We start from the raw sequence: 24,187 nt of genomic DNA, 5'->3' as shown, positions 1-24,187 counted from the left end.
ATGATCCATCTTCAGCTTATTAGAAAGGAATCAAGTATTGATAGGTATATTATTGATTTATGTATTTATATTTGAAGGAGTTCTGTTCTCTACCATACAGTGGGCACAATGGGGCTTTTCCACTTATCCCTCTTATTTTTTTTCCACACCAAAACCACTTGAACTGTTTGTTGCTTAGACTCATCTCACATATCTCTGTTCCAGTTAAAGCCTTGGAGATAATAAGACAGAAGGCAAATTACTGACATGCTTCTTAAAAAAACACAGTTAGCATGTTGTCACAAAGGCTCTTAGGGACACTAAATGACACTGTGATGCCACTCCTTGCAGCATTTCGCTAACAAGTTTTGGAGATCTTATTGCCTCCCTTGTCATTCTTCTTTTGTGGAGAGAGAAAAACGTGGATCTTCAATCCTATTTATACCTTATGAACACAGAAAGTCATGGAATGCTATTTAAAAGCTTCGTTTTAAAAAAGTAGCCATTTTTTTGTTACCAATTCCTAATGGTTGAAGACCAGCACACGCATGTCTTAATCAAATGGCATATTGTTTAATCGTTCCCATTTTAATAAAAATGGACCTAACTGAAAGTTGACTTTTTAGGGATTTTTTATTTGTTATAGATTTTCCTTTTTTTTTTTCTTTTTACTCAAATCTATTTTTTACACTTCCTTAGCATGGAAGCCAGTAAAAGTGGAGGACACTACATTCTTTTTATGGAGGATGTGTGTGATGAAAATAACTCAGCCAGTCTTCTGGGGAGCCCAATTGTTTGAGTTCAAAATCGGCTATTTTCTATTCATACTTTGTGAATGCCAGTGGTTTATAAGATATTTCATACTTTCACTGGATTTCATGTCTTAAAATTTAAACAGTTTAAACCGACCTCAATGAACAATTCTTTATGTATTTTTCCACTAGTACATTCAAATGTTTACTATAAAGAAATCAAATAAATACGGTGCTAATCTACACGTTGACTTTCTTTTCATTGCATTGTGCACATTTAAGGATCACATGACATATATTTTGCCCACTGTAGTATCCTCAGTAGAGGTTGCAATTTAACATCAAACAAAGCAAAAGAGGACATCATAGGGAGGCACCGGCAGCTTTTGAAATGAGCACTGATGATGGTGGCTGTTCTGTCACTTAACTGTAGCCAGTCCTAAATATTAGTCTTGTGCGTAATTGGTTGGTTTGGTGGATTGTGGAGGCATTTTGCCCCTGTGTCATTTTTAAACTTATAAAAGTGCTTCAATGATTAGCTACTACCCAGTCAATTCAAGACTACTTATTAACACACACTGACAAATATACTGCCAGTGAATTAGAGTTCCGGATTTATTTGTCTTTGAGACGGATATATTAATAAGACAATTTTGACAAGTGTTTCTGGAGAGGATCAGTCTGTATGTTTGCAGCACTGCATTGCAGTGGAATAAATTCCTGTCTATTTGAGACTTGTAGTGACAACATCTGGAATTAACAGGACCCCCTTTTTAGCTGGCACCAATCTGAATTAATGGTGTTTTTTGTCAGTCACTTTGTCAGACTCCGATTTTCAACTTAAAGGACTCTTCTGCAACAATCCCAGTTGCCAAATTCTAAGAGTGCTGAAGTGGATGACAAATGAGCATGAGTCAGCAATCGATCGGTCTGTCAGTGTCCCCCTCTAAATTTCCCTTTTCATGGCTGGCATCGCTGCAGTCCCCAATGCCTTCTTCACACATTCCACTGCCTGTTCGTACATTAACCCCCTGTTCTTACATTAACCTTCATTCTTTTTCGTTTTCATCCCTTCTTTTATTTGTTCCTATTTGCTTCATTTTTGCTGTCCCTTCCTTTCTTCCCTTCCAGAAAGTGATGCACACTCGCAAAAGACATTCTGAGCTGTACCATGAGCTCAACCACTCGTCCAAGTTCCACACCATAGACAGGTATAACAGGGACCCAGCCATGTCCACATTCAAGGTAAGACTATTGTCCAGAAGCCAGATGGAAACCTAAATGCACCCTCACTGCCAGATACACGTCATCGCAACTAGGCATGGGTCGGTATGAAATTCTCAGCATGATCACCATGAGTAAAAGTACAACAAATTATTTGTGTTTAAATAAAAATGTATTTGACAACAATAGTGTTAGCAGGTTTTCATAGGCGGTCTTGTTTGACAATGTAAAATATTTGAGGAAATAAATTTGATATTAGACATATACAAGCTGAGCAAAAATGATATTTTTTTTTTTATTTATTTTGATTTCCTCTAATTATGTAAAATAAAAAACTCACCCCTTCGATATCTTTTTTCTTTGGAAAAAGTTCCTTTTATTCATTTTAGTAATTCTGGCTGACCTAAGACAAGAGACATTTGGTCTGATTTAATGTCATACAGTGAGAAAAAAAAATTATTTTGTACGTAAATATCTGGTTTCAAAAGTAAAATCATTGTTGACACAAAGGCCTGTCACACATTGGCCAAAAAAACATGACGACATAGATATTTGAGGAAATGTTCTGTGGACTGATGGGGGGACAGGAGGGGAAAGTGGACATTCTTGGAAGGCAAACGCAAAGCTAGACCAGGCGCAAAACAAACCCAGCATGTAGAACAAAACATTCAGACGCATGGCGTGATGGTCCGGAACTGCTTTGACGTTTCTGGACCTGGACAACCTATTCTCCTGAAAAAGAATATCAAGCTGTCAGTTTGTGAGCTTGTGTACCAAACCATAAACACATCTGCAATAAAGCCTTTCAAAGATTAAAGCAAAATGGAGACTATGGAGTGGCCTAGTGAAATAATCCTGCTTAATATCATGTGAAATGTTTGCCTTAACCTTAAAAAAGCCACTCATGCATGAATACTCTCCAATACCTTTTTTAAACCAAGTCTGTAAAGAGGTTTGGGCTGAAAATGCTCAAAAGCAATGTAAAAGTCTAGCTACCTGTTATTCCAATCCTTTGATGGTGTTGTTGCCAGGGATAGTCCATCTAATTATTAGACATAGTGAATAATTAGTTTTTTTCACATAAGGCCAGGATAGTTTGGATAGCTCTTTCTGCACTAATGAATGAAATCATTATTTGAAATCAGCATTCTTATTTTCTGAGGTTGTTTTCGGTTGATACTAAAAGTGTATTTGAGTAGAAACATTTAAATGATACCAAGAAGTTTTTTGTTGAAAACATGCAGCTGGGTGCTTATATGATATGCTGTTCGTTTCGTCTGCATTTCCAGACTTTGACCGTTTTGCCCTTCGGAAACATTTCCAGACAATGAAACTGGTTTTCCTTCTAAGCAAAGGAAGGTAGTCGTCTTCTTTCAGGCAGCTGACCAACAGTGTCCGTGGGAACAGTATGATAAATAGCTTTAAACCAGTAAAGTTTTTAAAACCTTGACTAACTGCAGCCGACCCATGTCTATTAGAAATCCACAAATTCCCCTTCTTTCACGTGTGGACTTGACAATAAAGAGCAAATAATGATCACAAATGTTCTTTCATGCATGAGTGAGCACAATGTGTTGCATATTTGCATGGTTGTGACTCTACAGCTCTTGCTATGTTCATACATATTCCAAACTGGTCTTCTAGTAATTTACAAACATGAGGTACTTATGAAAACATCTGTACTCTCTTTATTAGTTTCAAAATCCTAAATAGGAGCGGGCAAAGTAACACGAGCGGTGCCTGGTTTTTTTGATACCATTTGATTCGTTTACACTTGTTTTTAATATCACTAACCATAAAGAATTGAACAATAACCACCTATAAGTGTTTCTTCGGAGGCCCATTCTGCTCCATCTTTCATACTGTACATTAATTTTATACCTGATATAATTGGCTTAAGCTCCATTCCTTCTCACTTATGACTGGTGCCTTATTAAATTGCTATCAAAAGAGACGATCACAGGAGCAGTCATCGGTGGGATAATCAATCATAGCTGGTTAATGAAATTCAAATTGCACTGTAACAAAATGTGCAAAAGTGACATGTCTTCTTGTCACTACAACGTCTTTGTTGCTTATTATGTTTAACTGTTTTTTTTGTGTGTGTGTGTCTGTGTATGTCTTTTCCTTTGTTTTGTAATTTACTGCCCTTTGAAGTGTCTCCGATTGTGCGGTGGTGTAAGTTCACCTTTTATGCTTGAGACACAGAAGCATCTTTGAATCATTAATGCCCAATTAGCAGCAGACGAAAAGGCCCCGGCTTGCTCTGCACTGACCTTCGGAGGGCCACTTTTATTAAGTTTTAAACACATTCCACCACTCCACTCTTTTGCCGAGCTGTAGCACGGAGAAGCTGTGATGAGTCAGTTGGTCCCGCTACGGCGTAGCTTCCCCTTGTCATCAGCGGCATGCTGGTTCACATCGAAATCACACCAGCAGGAAGGGGACAGAGGCCGGTCTGACATCTCCCATATTTCCCATATTACGTCGTGACACACACATGCTGTGCAAACAGACACACTTGCATGCAAATATGATTCTCCTTTCCAGTCCTTGAAATTTGGCTCCAATATTCACTTGTTTTTTTTCAGCGACTTGAACACAACTTTCAGAAGAGCATGCTGACTCGCAAGCGAGTCCTGGCAAGCAAATATTTTATCGAAGAATGGAAAAAAATATATTCACAAAAAGAGCAGACAGCCTGCAAAAAAGCATTCATGACCTTTAAATCATCTCACATTCAGCACATCACAACCTCAAACTTCTGATTGGACCAACAGTTATGCAGAACTGAGAAGGCAAAGCAGAAGTGCACCTCCTTTGAAATGTTGACTGCAAATGAGACTTTTTAGAGCTTTCTTCCAAAAATTGCTATTATATTGTCACTCTTCCAGAAAGGCCAAATTTGTTGAGAGCCCAACTAATAGTTATCCTGTCAAGAAATACTCTTACCTGAGCAGTGGATCCCTGCATGTCCAGCATAATAAGCTTCTTGGCTGCTTCTCTGATTGGTCCCATCTAGCCTGGCAGTTTAAGTGGATGGCCAGGTGTTGGTAGGTTCTCCATTTTTCTAAGCTCTTTCCGTTCTTCGATGACTGAATGAAAGGTTCTCTGTGAACCATTTTAAAGTTTGGGGAATATTTCTATAACTTAATGCTGATTTTTCTTTTTTTTTTCTTCTCCGAATCCTTACTCCTGACTTGTAGACTTTGTTCTGTGCCCTTTATAATACTGTTTGTTTGCTAATGTTATCTTGAAAGAAAAAAAAAACTGAGGCTTTCACAGAACAGCTACATTTATTGAGGGATTAAATAACACAGATGGCTTTTGGGGATAGCTCAAGTGAAAACCATGCACTGCACTTTTAAGTTTCTAATATAAAATCTCCCGAAAATACACTGTGGTTTGGGATGTGCTGTGGTGGCTCAGGGGTTAAGTACAACCTACATAAGGAGGCTTTAGTCCTCTACGCGGCTGTCGCAGGTTCGATTCCCGGCCTGGCGACCTTTGCCGCATGTCTTCCCCATTTTCTCATTACCCACTTTCCTGTCAATTAACTACCAAATAAAAGTTGTTAGAGCCAATAAAAAAAAAAAATACACTGAGGTTTGAGCAAAAATATATATATATATTACATTTTGTGCAAGGCACTCTATATTTAAAGGTTCTCATAACCTGCCTTACAGCACACTAATACCTCATGGTGAGTTTAGTGTGTTTTTATGTTCAGATGGAAAATCAGTTCAACTGAAAAATATTCACATTTAAGCCGTTGAAGAGAAAAGGCAGAGAAACATATTTTCTTTCCGTTATTGACACGAGGAGGTCTGAAGTTGTGAAATGAGAGAGCAACATGGATCTGGCTTCTTCAAACCCATTATGTTAAAAATAAGTAGGCAGTCCACTTAAGTGTTAATAATTACATGGATAATGTTATCAGTGTCAGGCCTTTGACGGGTCCCAGCTTGAGCTCAGCTCTGCTGTTGTCAACATCTCACTTTGAGAGTCACCCCCAAACACGGACATGCTGACTATACAGTAATTATGGAGATGAGAGTGTGTGTGTGTATTTGTGTTTGGGTGAATAAGTGCATTTTGAAACCCCCACTTATTACAGCGCCATATATATGTATCCATGTGTAATTTTATTTTATTTTTTGTCTTTGTATTTTGTTTGAGACCTGAATCGTGCACGACCACATGTCTGGGGCAGATCGACTTTTCTTATCCATTAATGATAACATGAGTAATGAGAAAATCACTCCCATTGTAATGTGTTTGGTATTGTCTGGGATTTTTACAGATGCAAAGTAAAAAGTTCAAAAGCTACTATAACTCTATTTTTTTTTTTCCTTTCTCCCAAAGTTATCTTCTCATGAATGGACACTTAAAATACTGTCAAATTTAAAACTCGCTCCCGTCTTCTTATGGCTAATTGACTGTTTCTCCAAAGAACAAGCTCTGTTGCATATTTTAATGACAGCTTACTTGACAGATAGACTAAACTACTAAAAAGACAGCCATAGGTTTCCTCAATTTTCCTAATGACGAGTCATCTAAAGTTTAACCATACCTCTAAAAAAAACTTTAATATTTTTTGACTTTTGCAGGTATCTCTCTTTCTCTCTCTCTCTGTTGCTGATTAAAAGTGACAAAAAAAATTGACCTCCATTAACCCCTTTAACCACCTCAACAGGTGCCCCCTCCCCCACCACCGAGGCACAACACAGAGCCATCGCTAGCACGCAGGCCATCTCTTGTTTACAAAGAAAGTCAACGTAAGGCAAAGTAAAATCATTATAACCTTCACCAAATAGAGCTCCACTTACTTTAACTAAAATGTAGTCATGAAACTGATGTACTACATGCAACTGTGTACATCTTGTAGTTTGCCATCGTTTGTGTGTACTCATGGATTTACACACTTGGTTTAAAATTTCCTCATATATATATATATATATATATATATATATATATATATATTTCTTTTGTTTTTTCTTTTTTTTTTTACGTTGTAGCTGTGACTCGGCCTGTCAAGCTTTAAACTTTTCCACCTCGGAGATTTGACTGATGTGAGCTAAACTCTGTGCTGAAATGATGTTTCCTTAACGTTTATATAGAAAAACTCGAGAAGGCTAGCCAGCTAAGATGAAGTGATTGCTTTCAATTAAATGATGCAGAATACGAGGTTATGTTAGAACCTCCACTTAGTGCTTACCATTTACTACTACAGGGCGTTAATCTATGCAAAGCAAATAATTCCATCATTAGATTTAATATTCCCAACTTGCAACGTGTGTGAACTTTGTGTAAACCAAAAAAATACAATTATGCAAAGTTGATGGAAGGAATAGCTCTGCAAAGGCTCAATAAAGTGCTGTCATATTACAATTTTAGATGAGTTAGGATAAACTAAGCACCTTTATAAACTATATATTTGTCAGAAACTGAGTTTTAGCCCTGAACTGATGAAAAATGAAAGTCAACGTTTTGGTCAACTGTAGGAAACACGGCTTAATTATAATAAATGATTGCAAAAAATATTTGTCCAAAGAAGTGATTTTACTAACAAAAGTCAGTCAGTGCCTGAGTTCTTTGTTCACCAACATCCATCCATTGTCTATACCCGGTTATCTTTCCTGGAGATAAGCAATGCTGCAGTCAGTCCATCACATAGCATACACACACACACACACACACACATGCATTGACAGGGCAATTTAGAGAGGACAGTTAACCCTATGGTAATGTTTATTATTATTTTATTTTTATTCAATTGTGAGAGGAAGAGAAAATATAGCAATCTCCATGCAGAAAGTCCGCAAGCCAGAATTCCAAAAAAGTTAGAAGGTCCTTTTTTTGCTGCAAGGTAACAAGGCTACTAGCTGAGCCACCATGCAGCCTTGTTCACCAGCATTCTTCAGTAAAATGATATTTTTGACAACTCTGAGACAAGCATCTTCTTAGAGATTTAATATGACAAGACTTGGTGTGTTTAAACAACAACAACAACAAAAAAAACATCTCATGAGATTAATAAGGATCATAACAAGCCCAATACGCAGGTGTACGTAGCCACTGCTTGTGGCCTCCAAGCAAACTGGCACTTTTCATAAATCCTTGAAATTTACCACAGACCAACTTGTAACATGTTATTTGTTTGTTGAGAATAAGCATACTGTTACATTTGATCTGACAATTTCAGTGTATATAAGATTAAAAAATAGTAATTTCTAGTATGAAAAATTTAAAATTTTAATTTAAGATTTATATGAATTTGAAAGTGTACTTTGTAAAGTGCAAAGAATAGTATTCAGTGTTTAATTGTTGTGTTAACATTATTCCAATCTGGTGCCACGTTATGTGATGTTCCAATTTTTGTGCTTGAGTTTGTTTGCAAAAAATATCTTGAAAAGGTAATAACCAATCATTAGTGATTTCTTTTAAGCCCATCAAATTAAACTTGGGCCAATCTCCGAGGTTTCACTGAATCTATTTTTAAACACTGTTATTTGAGGGCCACCCCTGTTGAGGAGGTTAAAAACAACCAGTAAATTACGTACAATTAAATAAAGCGCGCAGCTGAAAGCTTGACAGTGTCTGTGTGAAACAGCCTATTTACTTCAACATTATTTACTTTTAAATGTGTAACTTCTTTTTACAAATCTTTACTGAATGTAACAACAAACAGTGGCAGACTACAGTTCTTTGTCATGTAGCATTTCATCTGCTCTACCTGTCAGCGTTTCTTCATTGTGAAGTGATTGTACTTGAGTAGGTGTAATATTTTAGGTGTACATAGTGCTGTGGTAGTATTCCAGTCGAGCGCATCATTATCAAAACCCCACATGCTTCATGTTTTAAAATTCATGATAATTCCTCAATCTGTAGACATACATTCAAAAAGTTGTACATGTTTAGTAATGATTCAACAGCAGGATTATCCTCAAGTAACAAAATAAACATTTGCTTTTTCATTTCTCATGTTTGTTTACATATTTGTGTGACAGTCTTTGCATTAATTATGACTGAGTCAAATTTCCAAATACCATAACTCTGTTCTAAAACAATAAGCTGTTCAAAAACCACTTTATAAGCACATCATAAACCATAATATTCATTAGGTTTCTTGTTAGAATAAAAGGGAGTAACAATTAGCACCTAATATGTATGCAAATGAAAGAAGGAAACAATTAGCAGGCACCCACAGAAGACCTGATCCTTTTATACAGATCAGGTAAGATCTGTTGGTTGCGTTTAAGAGATGAGTGGATGTCAGAAACATGAGCAAGTTTTTACACCTTTTTACACAGATTTTAAGGTAGTTTTCCTTGGTACATGTGACCTACCCCCAAAAAAAAGATCAACATCCTTACTCTTACAATTTTTTTTTCTTTATTTTGTTTTGCTTGTTTCACATTTCCATTACCATCTTTGGATCCCGCTCTCTCATTTTTTTTTCCTGTGAACTCAATAATACCAAATGACTGGTCATGTCTGTGGTTGCCACCGACACCGCCAGAGGCCGTGATAAAACACAGAGAAATGATGGGAAAAACATGAGTGGAGAGAAAAGTTAACAATAAATAACAATATTTGCATGGCTCATTATTAAAAAATGATCTTAACATTAGAGATAGCTTAACTAAGTATATTGTCCTAGAAGAAATACTGTACTAGTGTTGCCCTGTTTCATTCACCATCTATAGGCGTTGCAAACATTTTAAGTTGCTCGTTTGTTTCTTATCACAAATGGTGGCTCATTCAAACCACCGCAGTAAGTCATTGCATTCAGCCATCTAAACATGGTAATGGCTTGGTTTAATTCAACTCAAGGACCACAATGGCATTTAATATACTTGGAATGTGACATGATTGCTGGTGCCAGATGTGGTGGCCTGAGTATTACAGAATCTTCTAGTCTACTAGAAGAAGTTGCACTTACACATCTCTAAAAACATTTATTGAACCATCAACACCTCTGAAGGTACAATCGCTCGGGACTACATTCAGCATTTAGATGTAGCCATCAGGATCAGAAATGATGAAAATAAAAGGGAAGGCATGGATGTATTTTATCTTGTCCCAGCATTTAGGAATTGTAGTAGTGTGATGGTATGCAGGATATTTTCTCAGCACACTTTGGGGCCCTTAGAACCAATTGAAGATCTCTGAAACGCCACATCCAACCAGCGTATCGTTGTTGACAATGTCCATCCTTCTCACAAGGTAGTCATCTACTGATAGCTCTTCCAGGCAGAACAGTGCATTGTGTCTTCTCAAACTGACCATTTTAAAGTTGACATTGAGGTCACTGTATTCCAATTGCCTCTACCAGATTGCAATCCAACAGAGCACCTTTGGGAATTTTGCAACAGCTGGGAGATTTTGCATCATGGATGTGCAGTGAACACATTTCCAGCATCTACCTGATGGTATGACTCTGATGTGGAGTGAAATCTCTGAGGAATACTTCTGTTACCTTGTTAAATGTGCTTTTAAAGAATGACTGCTGTTCAAAACAGCCAAAAAAGGGAATAAACTGGTAAGCAGTAGATAATAATGATGCTGATGATTGTACATTAATTCGACAAATTTTTTGCATTCTGTAAAACTAGCCTCCACTTCTGTGTTAATGTACTTCATTGACCCCAAAAACAGCAGCTGCTGACCTGGAATCAAGTGTTTTCTGACATGCATGCATTATTGTCTGTTCCGATTTAAGAATCCTCTCGGCACTGAAAATACTTGTAAAAACACTCTGTTGAAGTGGACACTGAGTGGGGCTCCGCATTAATGCTAATGGTAAAAAAAAAGCTAATTCAAACCATTCTCTGCTTTAGAAACATGTGCTGCTGGAGGCTGCCATATGAGCAGCATATGGATCGAGTCCATTTTTAAATTGTGTATTCCACAATAGAGACAAGGATGCAAATGGAGCCATCCGGGGTTAGCAAAAGAAGGCGTGGATGCGAAGTGTACCTAACACCGTATTGCATTAGTGTCTGCGCTTCTGTTAACATTTAGAGCAGCTTCTTGGCCTCTGTCGCTGTGGAATTAGCCTGCTGTTTTCCATCCTTCCACGGAGTTCAGAAGGTCAAAGCACAAATTTGCATGCGGAGTCCGATGATGCAGTGTTTTTGCCATGCTGTGTGTGGGATGGAGGGGTCGGTGGGTGTGTGTGTGAGAGTGTGCAAAAGAGTTTCCATGGCATAATGGCTTGGCTGATGTAGTTTTTATCTTTCTGAAACTCTCGTGTCATGTGCTGTGTTCCTGATTAAATGAAACAAGGGCTTGCTTTCCTCTGCAGATAATGGGGAAAAATCCGGTTTTAGCTTAACACAGTTGGAAAAAGGGTTTCAAAGTGTTTACCTTGTCAGAAAGTAGGTATGAGCATGAACAGTAAGCAAAGTTTCAATATTAGGCAAACCATTCAGCAGGTGAGTAAATGGTGAAATGAAAATACTTTATTTTCCCAAAAGCGTTGAGGTGCTTGTTTTCACACACAGATGAATAATGCCTGCACTTTGAAGCTATACCTGCTTTAGCTCTTCTTGGATGGATATCTGCAAGGTTTAGAAGTGTGTTTATGAGTTGTTTTCTTCCAGGAGATTATGTATGAGTGAGGTCAGATACCGACGTTGGACTAGCAAACCTGGATTGCAATCTCCATTTTAATTCATCCCAGGGGTGATCTGTTGGGTTGAGTTCTGGACTCAGTGCAGACATGGACATTTTTGTCTGTCTGGACCTTTCTTTGTTCACAGTGTTCACATTGGATCTGGACGAGGCCATTGATAGACTGTGTCCATATAGTTGGAAGCATGAAATTATTCAAAGATCACTTTGCAAAGTTAGCCCCTCCTAGAGCTGCTACAGTCCAATCCAAATTCACCCATCTTCCTTAAAATGTTCCAGCACTCTTTCACCACTGTTGTTAGGCAATGCAATGTTTAGTGTCATACCCAAGAATGCTTTGAAATGTGATAAATGTAAGCTGGATTCAAACATGCAACCTAGAAAATGCCAGACCAATGAGATGCTGCAGAGTTAAAAGTTCTTCTAAATGGAACTAAGAGGCACACAAACCAATCCGATGCCAAAACTCGTTCTATGCTAAAGTTTATGTTTGGCACAGTGGAGTCAGGCTGTGATTTTCCATCAAATCATTAAACTCAGACTTGTCCTTTGGATTGCTAGAAAGAGCAACTGGATTTGTTATTTAGTTAAGAACACATCCTGTCTTCTAGCACAGAGTGAAATAGTTTACACCACTTTATCCAATGACGTAATTTTTAGTTTTGTTAGCTAACCTGAGGCCTCAGGCGTTTTGGAAATAATAGGAAATAACTCTGGAGACAGCTGGCAACTTCTGAACACCATGCATCTCATCACGAACTGTCATCTCCAAGTCCCACCCACTACTCATTGACTTTGTGTCGCCTACAACTTCACAGCTGACTTGCTGTTCTTTTAAATGGACTCCACTTTGTGGACAAACTGAAATTTGAACGTCATTTTTGGTGGTAAGAAAATTTTGCAAGTGCCTCAAGGTACTACAATAAGGTTCATTGAACTCCCAAGAGCTAATTATTCTTTAACAAATGTTAGCAGAAGCAGTCTTCACGCCCAGTTGGTTTATTTTTTACATCTATGACCATGGAAGTGATTGGAACCTCTGCAGTCAATGATTTGTTAGGTGTGTCAATACCTTTGGCAATATTGTGTTTGGGTATGGATTTCCTACAGAGAATGTTGATTGGATTGTTTTAAACAGAGGTAAAACTGATACATCCACAGCACCATTGGTGCCTGTTATCAATATCCCAGCAATAGTTTTTTTTTGGGTGCTGTGTAGAAAATATCATTTGCTGAACCGAGCAGGTAAAATGAAGTTGCATTATTTTAAATTATAAAGACTGTGGTTTTTTTTGTTGATTCGCTTAGAGCAATTTGCATGCACTTACAAGCCTCCAAGTCTTGATAGTCAATTTGCTGGCATTAAGCTGAGGGGTTTCAATTTCACAAACCAGCAATAAAGCAAGTCCAGCCCTCTTCTCGCTCTTCATGTCTCATTCCCCTTTCTATTCGTTCTCACAGCTTGACATTTTCAGTCTTGGCGTCTCCCCTCATTTATCCATTTCTCCCTCCAACCTCAGCCCTCAGCGCCACGTTTGACGCATTAATTGAATAATTAATTCTTCTCATTAGCTTGTTTTTAATTATTTCCTTACCCCCTTTTCTGTGCCATGTATAAACTCATCATGTGTTTCTTTTGTGTGTGTGTTTTTTATCAACACAAATTACCCATGAAAACCGCGGTCCGTCGCGAGTGTAGCCTTAGCCGAATGGCTTTATTGGTGACTCCTAATGAGAGGGCGAGAAGACCAGGCGGAACCAGCCTGACATCAGCTTCGTGCACCGACAGCCATAATGTTAATTTAGCTCATTTAGTGTCCTTGGGCCAATTAAAAAAAGGTGAAAAGGTCCCAGTCACCAGCTGGAGATGCTTTCTGTTTCGAAAAACCGGTCTTGGATTGCACAGGGACTGGACAGCAGCAAACTGAGCCTCTGTTACTGATTGCTCATTTGTTTGCAATGTTTTGTGCTAATTAAATTTATGTTTCCTAGATTCACCAGATTTTGGCTCCTTTGATAGGCCTTATTACTTTTGACCCAGTCTCTTTCCTTGCTAAGTGGGTAAAATGGTGGGCAAATGGACTTTGTGTGCTTCCTAATGAATAATGCCAGTATTGAACGTAGATTGCATTGTTAGACTGCACAATAATGAAAACAGACCCAAAGCCCAACTGACAACTGTGATGTGACTGCAATGTTCTGCCATCCTCTCAATTTGCTCCTCTATCCTAGATGTTGCTTTCATTTTGTTTGTGTTTGAATGTCATTTAAGTTTGTTGTTTTTCTTTTTAACATCTCAACCAATGTACTCTCTTATGCCTTATTGCTATATTTTATTAGTTTCTTCTCTTTTTCTTTGTTTCCTTTGCTGTTTCATTTGCTTTGTTCACTGACTGAGCCTTTGTGTTGCATGCTTGTCATGTCGCAGTTTGATCGTAGCCACACAGTCAGCAGCACCATGGGCATCCAAGTCAACAAAGGTAAAGTTAACCCCACTTAACCCCTCCATCACCTTTCTGACCCCATCATTTCTCCAAGTCCCATTGCTCATCCACATCCAGACATGACTTTCACTACAGCTCTTCTAGTTATAAGTGGACTTTATGTGGCTAAGGATGGGCCTTGCCCATCGACGCTGTGGTAGAGGCTTGTAGAAACTGCTTTAAATGTTTGTGTCATGGCATTATATCTCTGTATGAACTCTTCAGCCATTTCCCTAAAGCTGTTCTCTTTAATTCACTCACTCTTGCATCTTACCGTATTTCCTCGTCTGTTGCTGCAATAAGATGAACATGTAGATATTTTATTCTATGTCTATGCTTTCAGTAACATGACACTACAAGAAAAAGAAATGTTTTTTTTTTTTTTTTTTACAAAAATAACCTTGTGATTATATGTTATTTGTAGCCTATAGGATTTCATTAAATTGGAAAATACAATAGCGTTTCTTTTTTTCTATTTTTTTTAAAAATCTCTGATATTCACCTAAAAAAATGTGTAATAAATATATGCTGTAAATTTTGTACCATTCAAACTCCGATAGGTCTGACACTATGAAGTAAATGTTGAATAGTTCATAGTTTGTTTTAGGATACCTTGGGGATGAAATTACGGCAACTGGCACAAAAAAGGACATGGATAAGCAAATTTCCCCCACATTAACAGGAAAAACTTCTGGTCTTTATTCAACCTTGTTAGTCACAGTTTTGTTCATATAAAAGTTTTCCATGATAGCTGATGGTAGATATGGACATTTTAGATTTACATAAGTCAGGGAGAGTATCAACATTCCCTGACTTATGTAAATCTAAAAGATGCCCTGTGTGTCACTTTATAATTACACAACAGAAAAAACTTAAAAGGATATTGTTTTTTTTTGTTTTTTTAAAAGTTCTAAGACGTCGAGCAATCTAAAAATGTGAGAAAACTTCACAGGAAATGTCATATTTGTTAAACTTTACTACACCTTAATCTATTGTTACTAGTTCTTCTTCAATGGCCATAAGACAAACTAGCTTTGAAAGGCATGCTGTTATTTTACACAAATTTTTTATAGTGCCCTTTTTTTTCAATGCCATCTTACATCATAAGCAGCTGTTCTAAAAAGGCTGGCGGCATGCAGTGTCATTTAGTTGTGTTTCACAAACAAATTAAATGAGGACACTCATTTAAAGAGTTTTTAGTTTCAAGCTTGTTTTTTTTTTTATTAGTATTGATACAAAAAGCCTGAAAAATGCTCTGGCAGAAAGAAGGACCCACAGTCAATGTGGTCAATATTAAACACAGCAGTGAATCAATTGGAGCATGCTCATGAGGAAAGCTGGGCTTTGGTGAGTACAAAGAACTGTATGATGATCACAATCGTCTGTCAGCACCGTTACCAAGAGAACTACAATGCAAAACACCGCTTCTACTCGTGTTTTATTTTATTTTTCTGTTTCCCCATCTTCACTGCCACTGCTACTCTGACCTACCAGCAGGGAAACACCTGTTACTTTACAACAGCTGTCCAGGTTGCAAGCAAAGTGGACACAAAGACCACCCACAGGCAAGCAAGCCACAACAAGAATAACAAAAGATAAGACTGCAGAGGAAAGGCAGGATAAGTGCGAAGACATACAGACTCAGCAACGGCACTTTATAGACTGACTTTATCATTGTATGTGTTTAAGATTTGCATTGAAAAATCAAAAGCACATATTGTAGAAAAGGCATTTATTTGTATTAACAGACATAATTGCTCCCTCTCAACGTCTTTCCCTAACATTAGCTGCAAACTCTCTAGCACTCTTAGAAATTCACTGCAGATGGCTTTCTGCTAACATACGTGTCTGTTTTATCCCCTCCCTCCCCATCTCATGTAGAACTCGTTCATTTCTAAAACTGACAAATTTATTGCTGTGACTACAGAACCTCGCAAAAATATTCCCAGATCTTACATTTCTTTTCACATGTCACTTTACAGCCACAAGCTTCAAAGTATTGTAGTGGGATTTTTATGCGGTACACAGTCAGAAAGAATTGACCGACTTCAGAAGTAATTGTTAAGTGGAAGGAAAATTATATATGATTTTCAAGATGTCTAACATTTGGTCTGCATTGATTTTAAAACTCAAAGAGTTAATGCATTGTAGACCACTTGTCGCTGTTGTTACAGCAGCAAGTCTTTTGGGAGTATGTTTCTGCCAGCTCTCTAGAGCTCGAAATTTTGCACATTTTTCCTTGTTGAAATAGTTCAAGCTCAGCCAGACTGATGGAGAGCCTCCTGTACTGTAAAACCTTGCCAGAGATTTTGAATTTGATTAAATCTGGACATTGACAGGGCAATTTTGACACATGACACTGTTTTATGGTCGCTCTGAATGTTTCTTTTAAGATTGTTGTCTTACCTCCACCCCAGTCTGAAGTCTTTTGCAGTCTTACAGGTTTTCTTCCATATTTCCTCTTTTCTTAAAAAGCATATATTAACTCATTGCCTCTGAGGAGTGCTCTGTGAGATGTTCAAAGTTAGGAAAAATGTATTAATGCTTCTCTAAATTTCACCAGACCTTTATATCCAACATGATTAGATATTCTAATCCGACTTTAACTATAAAGCAGTTTAAACAACTGGCACAGGAACAAAGTACTTTATAGTATAGTTAAATACTATACTAAAACAATATAGAAAAAAAAACCCCAGAAGAAATCAACTAAAAACAAGAATAAAAATGTGAAGCATTTTGATCTAACAGTCATTTGCATAAAAGCATTATAAAAGCTATAAGGAAAATACATTTTTCCCATGTTGTAAGTGAAATAATCTGCCAGTACTTTTCCATCTATACTAGATAATAATTGACTTAAATCAACCACCAATATCTTGCTGACGAGTCAATTGTAAGCTAACTTTACCTTTTTTCAAGAGTACTAATATCTTTTCATTAGACACTATATCAAAGGGTTTTGTATTTTTGGATTGAGTGAAAAGCAGCGCAGTGCTTTTTAAGCATAGACTCAACAGGGGGTAAAGAAGAAGTAATTACAAAACTTTACAAGTACTGATCTGGTGCTGTGTAAAGATTCAAAAACAAAATGGGAAAATTCCGCGCCAGAAACACCATTAATTGGATGTGTACTGTTTATTCAAGGACTTTGGAGGGGAAAAGTAGTTAAGAGACGGACCTGTAGTTGTCAAAAACAAAAATCCAGGATCAAGAGCTGGCTATTTAATAAGAAGTTGTGCTACTGCATGTCTGAAATCCATAAAGGCCACAACTGACAACAAACTGTGTTTTGCCAGTGCAAGAACCAGAGGCCCAATTGTGGCTAGAACGTGTTTAAAAAAGTCGACTAGGGACAGCATCATTTGGAGACCCTGCAGAATTCAACTGAACAACAATCATGTGAAGTGAGGAAAGTCACAAACCTGTCAAAGACAGCAGAGTAGGGATCAGAGACTGAGGGGATGTGAGCAGTAGAAGAGATATGAGCTCAGGCCGAGGGGATCTTCTGAATAAAAGGTGCTCTATGAAAGTCTTCATAGATTACATGGCTCGATGCAGACAGGCTATGGCACAATAAGAAAAGATTCATTAGTTTTAAACGATATGCAGGTTTGATAGAATATTGTCAAAGTGATGCTTAGTTTTGGCATCATTTGCAACTTTTCGATGATGCAACACACTTTTAATATCTTAAAAAGACACTTGCAGTTTGTCTTTTTTCCACTTGGCACACTCATCTGACTGCTCAGGGCTTAGATTTAGTTTTAGGTTGCTTGGTTTTTAATGGAGTCACTGTCTCCAAAGCAGTCTGGCAAGTGTAGTATAACAATGAGCTTAGGTCTTCAATCTGGTTGTTAAAAAAAAAAAGAAGTCTTGCAATATATAGGTGTGGGTGAAAAAAGGAATTGTTGAAAACTCCCCAGCAATAGAGGAAGTCAAAGCAAAACCACTTTGCAGCAGACCAAGGTTTAGCTGCGATAAAGTAAGGGAAAGTTAAAATATGAACAGGCAGATGGACTGAAAATACAGCATCACAAATCCGTAGTTTGCTTTAAAAAAAAAAAAAACTTTTGACATGAACAAAAGTTCATGTCAAAAAACTAACTTTTGACATGAACGTTTTGGGGCAATACACGGGAATATTAGCATTCAGTTAGAATTACTCAGATTATTTTATCTAGTTTGTAAAATCACAATTAAGTACTTTTATTACTGCTTGTTAGTTGGCAAACTAGAAAGGTGCAAGGAATGTGCATACTTTTGCAAGTCACTTTGTCTTAAAACTTTGACATGTGAAAGCTACATGTCTAGCACAACTCAAGCATACAGAATCTGTGAAACAGATCATTGCAGCACTTCAGTGTCTGCACATGTTGGGAGCGGAAAGAAAAAAAAAACAAAAAACTGCCTGCTCACCCGATTAAGCCGGAGGAACACCGCTGTTGTTTCAAGGCAGAGTTGTCAGTGACTATGATCCCCCCACTTCCCATCCCTCCCCGTCTTCCTCTCTCCTCACTCTTGCACCTTGTCGCCGTCTTCTCATTTCCACACCACAGAGGGGGAAAAAGGGATTGGAGCATTTCGTTTGCCAGGGGTGAAGAGAATTCATTGATTGTAAGCAGCGCTGATTTCCGGCATAGCGAAGAGGGATGAGTTCGGGGGGCTCTCGGGCGAGGAGGGGATGGAGACAGGCAGAGATGGCAAAGGGGAACAGATACAAGCACGGCAGCAGCACAATCGTGTCAGCCGTAGCCTCCCAGGAATAAAGTTGGGCTTAACTGCAGCATTACCCACACGCCCGCATTACAAAATGTTCCTTCGCCAGCATTTAGCATGCAAATTGGCTTCCAGATTATGCCTTTTGTATTCATTTTACAAACCGTCAGGCTATGATGTGAGAAGAATGATAATCAGGCAGATATTGCCCCCTAGCGCTTCACTGACAATCATCACACACTCAAAGAGAGGGTTTGCGGGTTGAGGCGGGGTATTGTGCTCTGCTGCAGAGCGGTGAGTTGCGGGAGCGTGCCAAATGAGGAGACAGACTGGAACAGAGGGAGCAAATAACTCAAAATGAGTTACAAGTGAATATTTTGGGGTTGCTGCAGTGGAGAAGAAGAAGTGGAGGGCGGGGAGGGGATTATGAAAATAGATCTAGTGAAAACAAAATAGAAGCTGCAGGGAGCTTACTGCAGAATGGAATTAGAGAGCGGATGCGGCTGTGTTGTCTAGTCAGGTGAATTCGTTTAGCCAAAAGAAAAAACAAAAAAATATTCATGTAGACAGTTTGCAAATTAAAAGCAAAACCACGCAATGTGCAATACAGCGTGCCTCCTAAGTATTCATGTTATGACACAATGTCCTGATGCAGAGCAGCGTTTTGCTGTGTAAGGAAGAAGTAACAGTATTTACTTCTTCCTTGTGACATTTCCTAATTTAAGAAAAAAGAGGATCTATGATTTTGACAGTAATGCCTGTCAAAATCATAAACAGGCAATGGTTATTCTGCCTTGTTTCAAACTTTATTGGCTATGTTTCTGACAGCAGTTTGTTGGAAATTTATCCCATTACCTTTTCTAAATATATATGTAGTTTTATTTAAATCAATTATTAAAACACTAAGACAATGTTTGAACTGCGGTCAGTGATAGCTATGACACTTGGTAATATTTGGGAATTTGTTTTCTAGGACCGGAATTCTAAACCTTGTGGGTTGTAATCAATTTTTGAGATGCTCCTCATGTGAAGGCAAAGGCATAAAACAAGTTTTAATCATTTCCTCGCAACCGAGCGCTTTGCATAGTTCCAGTATAAGGCAGACCCAGAAAACAAACAAGCCGGGACCATATCGTAGCTGTCTCTTTTGCAGACTTTGATGGACAATGATGCATGTCTTTTGGATAGCTGTCCACCTCCACCAAGGGAACCTGTAAGAGCATAAATATTTGATGAGGTGAAAAAGATACAGTGAGGAATCCCAGTGACTCTCCATGTTGGTTTCAGCGCTCCTGGTTCCTTTGGGGAAAGGGTCACAGTAAATCAATATGAGGTTGTACTGAGTCATCATCCGTATCCTTTAATGACCCATTCAGGGAACTACGGCTGCCACAGCAGTAAATGTTTTAGTTACTTTCAGACTGTTAAATTCTCTTGATAAAACTATGTTAAAACCACAAAATGCATCTTTTAAAAAAAGGAATATACCACACCTCCTCTTTGAATTTGTTTCCTGTCAACAGTTCCACTTATCCCTGTGTCTTTCTCCATTTGTTGACATGAAATATCAATTGTGTAGCCCTTATCTCTCTCATGGTGTTGCCCCTAATTGTGTTCAGAGCTTAAACAATGGATTGTGTTGCACAACAATCCTGCGCTTATCTGCTGACCACATACAGTATTTAAGGTCCCAAGCATTGAAGGTATTCATGCTTTTACCAGGTGAAAGCAACAAATTAAGTAGGAAAGCATGAAAGACGCACTTTATGTTTGGCAAGCAAATGAAATGTCGCAACATGGAGTTTTTAGAGATTTCGGTTTTACAGTCACTGAATGCAAACGTAGTGAATCTAATTATCTACGTTCAGAATTGGCATTTGACAAAGAAGAAAACCTTAAACCTTACTGATCTTAATGACTTTCTTCACTACTTAAGAAAAAAATGTTGATATTGATATTGATCGTCCTTTTCACTGTAGGTGGCCCAGTATGGTAAGTAAAGAAGCTCAGCATTTCTAGCAGAACAACGTCGCAGCACCCCAATAGGTCAGATACATACAGTATGCACAATGAGAGAACGAAACTATAAAACAAACAAACAAAGCCATTGTGAAAGAAATTCAATGTAAATCATTATAGGCCATTTTGTCATTATTAAAATACAATTGTGTTGTACTATAGAACTCAGTTAAGAATTTTTTGTGTTATAAATTATGATGAGAAGCATAATACTGTTCATAGTGAATCACATAAAAAACACATGTAAAATTCTAATGTATCAGAATTAATGAACAAACCGACATGCTTGACTGATTTAGCAGAATTACGCAATGGCTTCAAGAATATACCAGGTTGTAACATACAACGGGATTGCATTCCTTTTAACAGATGTTTTTTGGGGGAACCACTTTTTTTTTTTTTGTAAATTGTTTGTAACAACACAACTGTTGTTTTACAGTGAAGTGATCGTACCACTTGTTTGACCAAAGAACAATAGCTTGTTTGGGTTTACAATTCACTATTTCAGGAATCTGACCAAATTGTGGAAGCAATATTTTTCTTCTATAATTTCAGTGTAATTACCCTGTGAGAGTTCTTGGCTACAGACAATGCAGACTATGAGTAACATTCATCAATGGATTACCTTCCATTCCAGTTTTGCTTCGCAGCTTCCCTGCTGTTGGTTCTGTAAGTTGGCAAAAATGTGAAAGTCAAAGATTAATTCTGAAAGTTGTCTAAACTTTTTGCTGCCACCTCCGTTGCTGTGTTCTTTTCAAAACGCAACTTTGATCTAAAACACGTCAGGCAGGAAAGGAGTTTTTTACAGTCCATCTTTCCCACATTCAAGCCATAATAAGATTTTTTTTTTTTTTTTTTTTCCCTTAACATTGCTCCTTTCCCCTTCTCATCCTTCTCTGTCAGGACAAGTCCAACCCCGAGGACCAAAGCTCCTGGGACAGCTTCAAGACCATGACCCCCGAGCTGTCTATCGTGCCTGGGGAGCAGAAAGACCGTCTGGAATTGCACAATAAGAACTGGGACTCGTCCTCAGCGAACACACCGGACTCGTCCGAGGGAGACTTCCAGACTGAAGTCTGAAGAGGACATGCGAGACATTCAGGCTCACCTTAATCACAGACCTGAGACAGACATGAGTTGAGATACAGACACGCATACACACACGCAGACACAGGACTCCCGAAAAGATTTACATAGTTACCATCTCCTGCAAAGGATCTCAGACATTCTGCTCCCTGCCTCATGCAATGTGCTTTGTTGGATCCCATACTGTATTTGTTTACAGCTGAAGAGGACGTATATTCTAAAGGAAGACTGTTCTTCGCTCTATTTTCACAAAGACTATCGGTGGGGATGGGGGGGGGGCAAAGTGGACAGAACAGGGGCTGGAAAGATCTGTGACTAAAGACGATTTTTAAAAGAACTCAAAAAGGATGAAAAACGTAATTTCTGAGAAAAAAAAGGGTCTTGATTTTATTCTGAAGATAAAAGAAAATGTCTTACAAGTGTTTGATGACTAAGGGAGGGTGGTTTGGGGTGGGAGAGAAAAATAAGAATATTTCTGCACTCTTATTCTTTTTTTTATATATATATATATATATTGCAAGGGGGAATATTTCACCTTAGTCCCTCCCCCCAAGGCAATCTACTTTTTTTTTTCTTTTTTCTTATTCTTTCAAATGGAAGATGAAAGTATTCAGTCACTCTGTCTATCCTATGTGTTTCCTTTCTTTTTGTCACAGCAAGAGTGGATAGGGAATGAGGGGGCAGAGATGGAGCTGCTCACTGATTATGTGCCATTCTCTTTACATGTCTTCAGGTTCTGGTTCTTCTAGTCTCACTTTTTTTTTCTCTCCCGTCACATCCTCTCCCTTAACGTTCCGATCTTTAATTTTGCGTCTTTTCTATTGTTCACTTAACAAAAACGTCATTCCCCTACGCCCGGGCACGAAAAATAAACCAAACAAAACAAAACAAGCAAACAAACAAAAAAAAACTGAAACAAATGAAAACTAGTTGATTTTTAGTTTCATGTTTTATTAATCTATGCTTCATCTGCTCAAAAGAACTCATTTATTTTCACTCATGTGCTTGAGCTGCTTAGTATGTTTTCTTTTTTTTTGGTTTCCATGTATGAAGTGATTCAAAGGTCACATAAAACTTTAAATGCCTTCTTACGACAGAGCACATGAATATGAGATTGCATTTCAAGAGTGTCTGGAAAAGACAAAAAGAAAAAAAAAAAGGACACAGTGGTCTTAAAGATTGTACCATCTTCTTTGTTCCTTCCAAAGTTTAAAAGTTGCATGGTTTGATGGGTTGTGAGTGGCTCTTGGTCAGTTGCCCCTTTGCCAGTTTTCTACCCCCGTTCCGTACCTATGCATTTCTATTTTATCCCCTTCTGTTTCCATATGAGCAAACCATTTCTCACCAATGTATTCTGCCACGGCATTTCTTTTATTTATTTTTTTTGTTTTTATAGTGAAGTATTTTCATGAATTACGTAAATGAATGTTTATCCAATCAAAAAAAAAACATCCTCTATAATTTTATCTAATTATATATTGTCTACAAAATAATTATATTGTATTTCCATAAAAAAAAAGAAAGAAAAAAATCCATAATTAATGTTGTTCTGAAATTTATGTTTCAGACAGTTGATTCCTAAAATGACTACTTTAAAGTTAAAGCTAAATTAAATCTAAATGGAGCTGGTAGTCATTAGTTACCGGAGCCACTGCGCCACGTTTCGTATGGTGGCCAATTCATAGATTACAGAAACTAACAAGAAATCCTTGGTTGTCGTAGCAGAGACAACACACCTGAATGGACGCATGTAACACCTGTCGTGGTACAAGGTAAAATTTTCTACCTGGAAAAACTCAAGTTAACTGCAGAGATACTAAATGGCAAAGGGTCAAATTGACCAGCAACTGTCATGAGTCACTATGATGCCAGATTACAAATTTACCAGGGGTGAGACTTTAGCTAACGTGGGTGACGTTTAGTTAGAATGCCTCTTCTTACAAAGTTACAAACACACACAGATTTTTCTCCTTTTAATTGCTTCTTCTTTTTTTTCACACTTAAACGTTTCAGAGTCATGCAACACATTTGATAAAATTCTGTTCTCAAAGTATCCAGTCCAAATGGGACCCATCATAACTTAAAGTCCAGTTTTTGGTCTTTTTTAAAAAAAAAAATATTATTTTTTTCTTTCCAAGATACTAAGGAAATTTTGCTAGCTTCGTCAGTTGAAAGTGAGTGAGACGATTAAGGAAACAAAAACAAGGACAAAACGATCCAAACGATTGTAGCATCCTCTTTGTTCCATCTCCCTGTTTAAAGGTTGCCTGGTTTGATTCATCACGA

The 24,187-nt window shown here is 37.9% G+C and overlaps 1 protein-coding gene across 2 annotated transcripts in view; it reads left to right on the top strand.

Moving 5' to 3' along the window:
- The window catches only part of adgrb2 (adhesion G protein-coupled receptor B2), a 227,120-nt gene extending 204,072 nt beyond the window's left edge, over positions 1-23,048 (top strand). The window contains exons 34-35 of one of the 2 annotated variants that reach the window (XM_044138723.1): positions 1,863-1,976; positions 21,719-23,048. In XM_044138723.1, coding sequence (XP_043994658.1) covers positions 1,863-1,976; positions 21,719-21,895 — 291 coding nt within the window. In that variant the 3' untranslated portion in view covers positions 21,896-23,048. The remainder of the gene's footprint in view (positions 1-1,862; positions 1,977-21,718) is intronic. The other variant, XM_044138722.1, reaches the window with a different exon arrangement.
- Positions 23,049-24,187: the final 1,139 nt, after the last annotated feature.

This window comes from Gambusia affinis, linkage group LG14 (assembly GCF_019740435.1).
Source record: "Gambusia affinis linkage group LG14, SWU_Gaff_1.0, whole genome shotgun sequence".
NCBI lineage: Eukaryota > Metazoa > Chordata > Actinopteri > Cyprinodontiformes > Poeciliidae > Gambusia > Gambusia affinis.
This window is presented reverse-complemented; position numbering and strand designations above follow the sequence as displayed.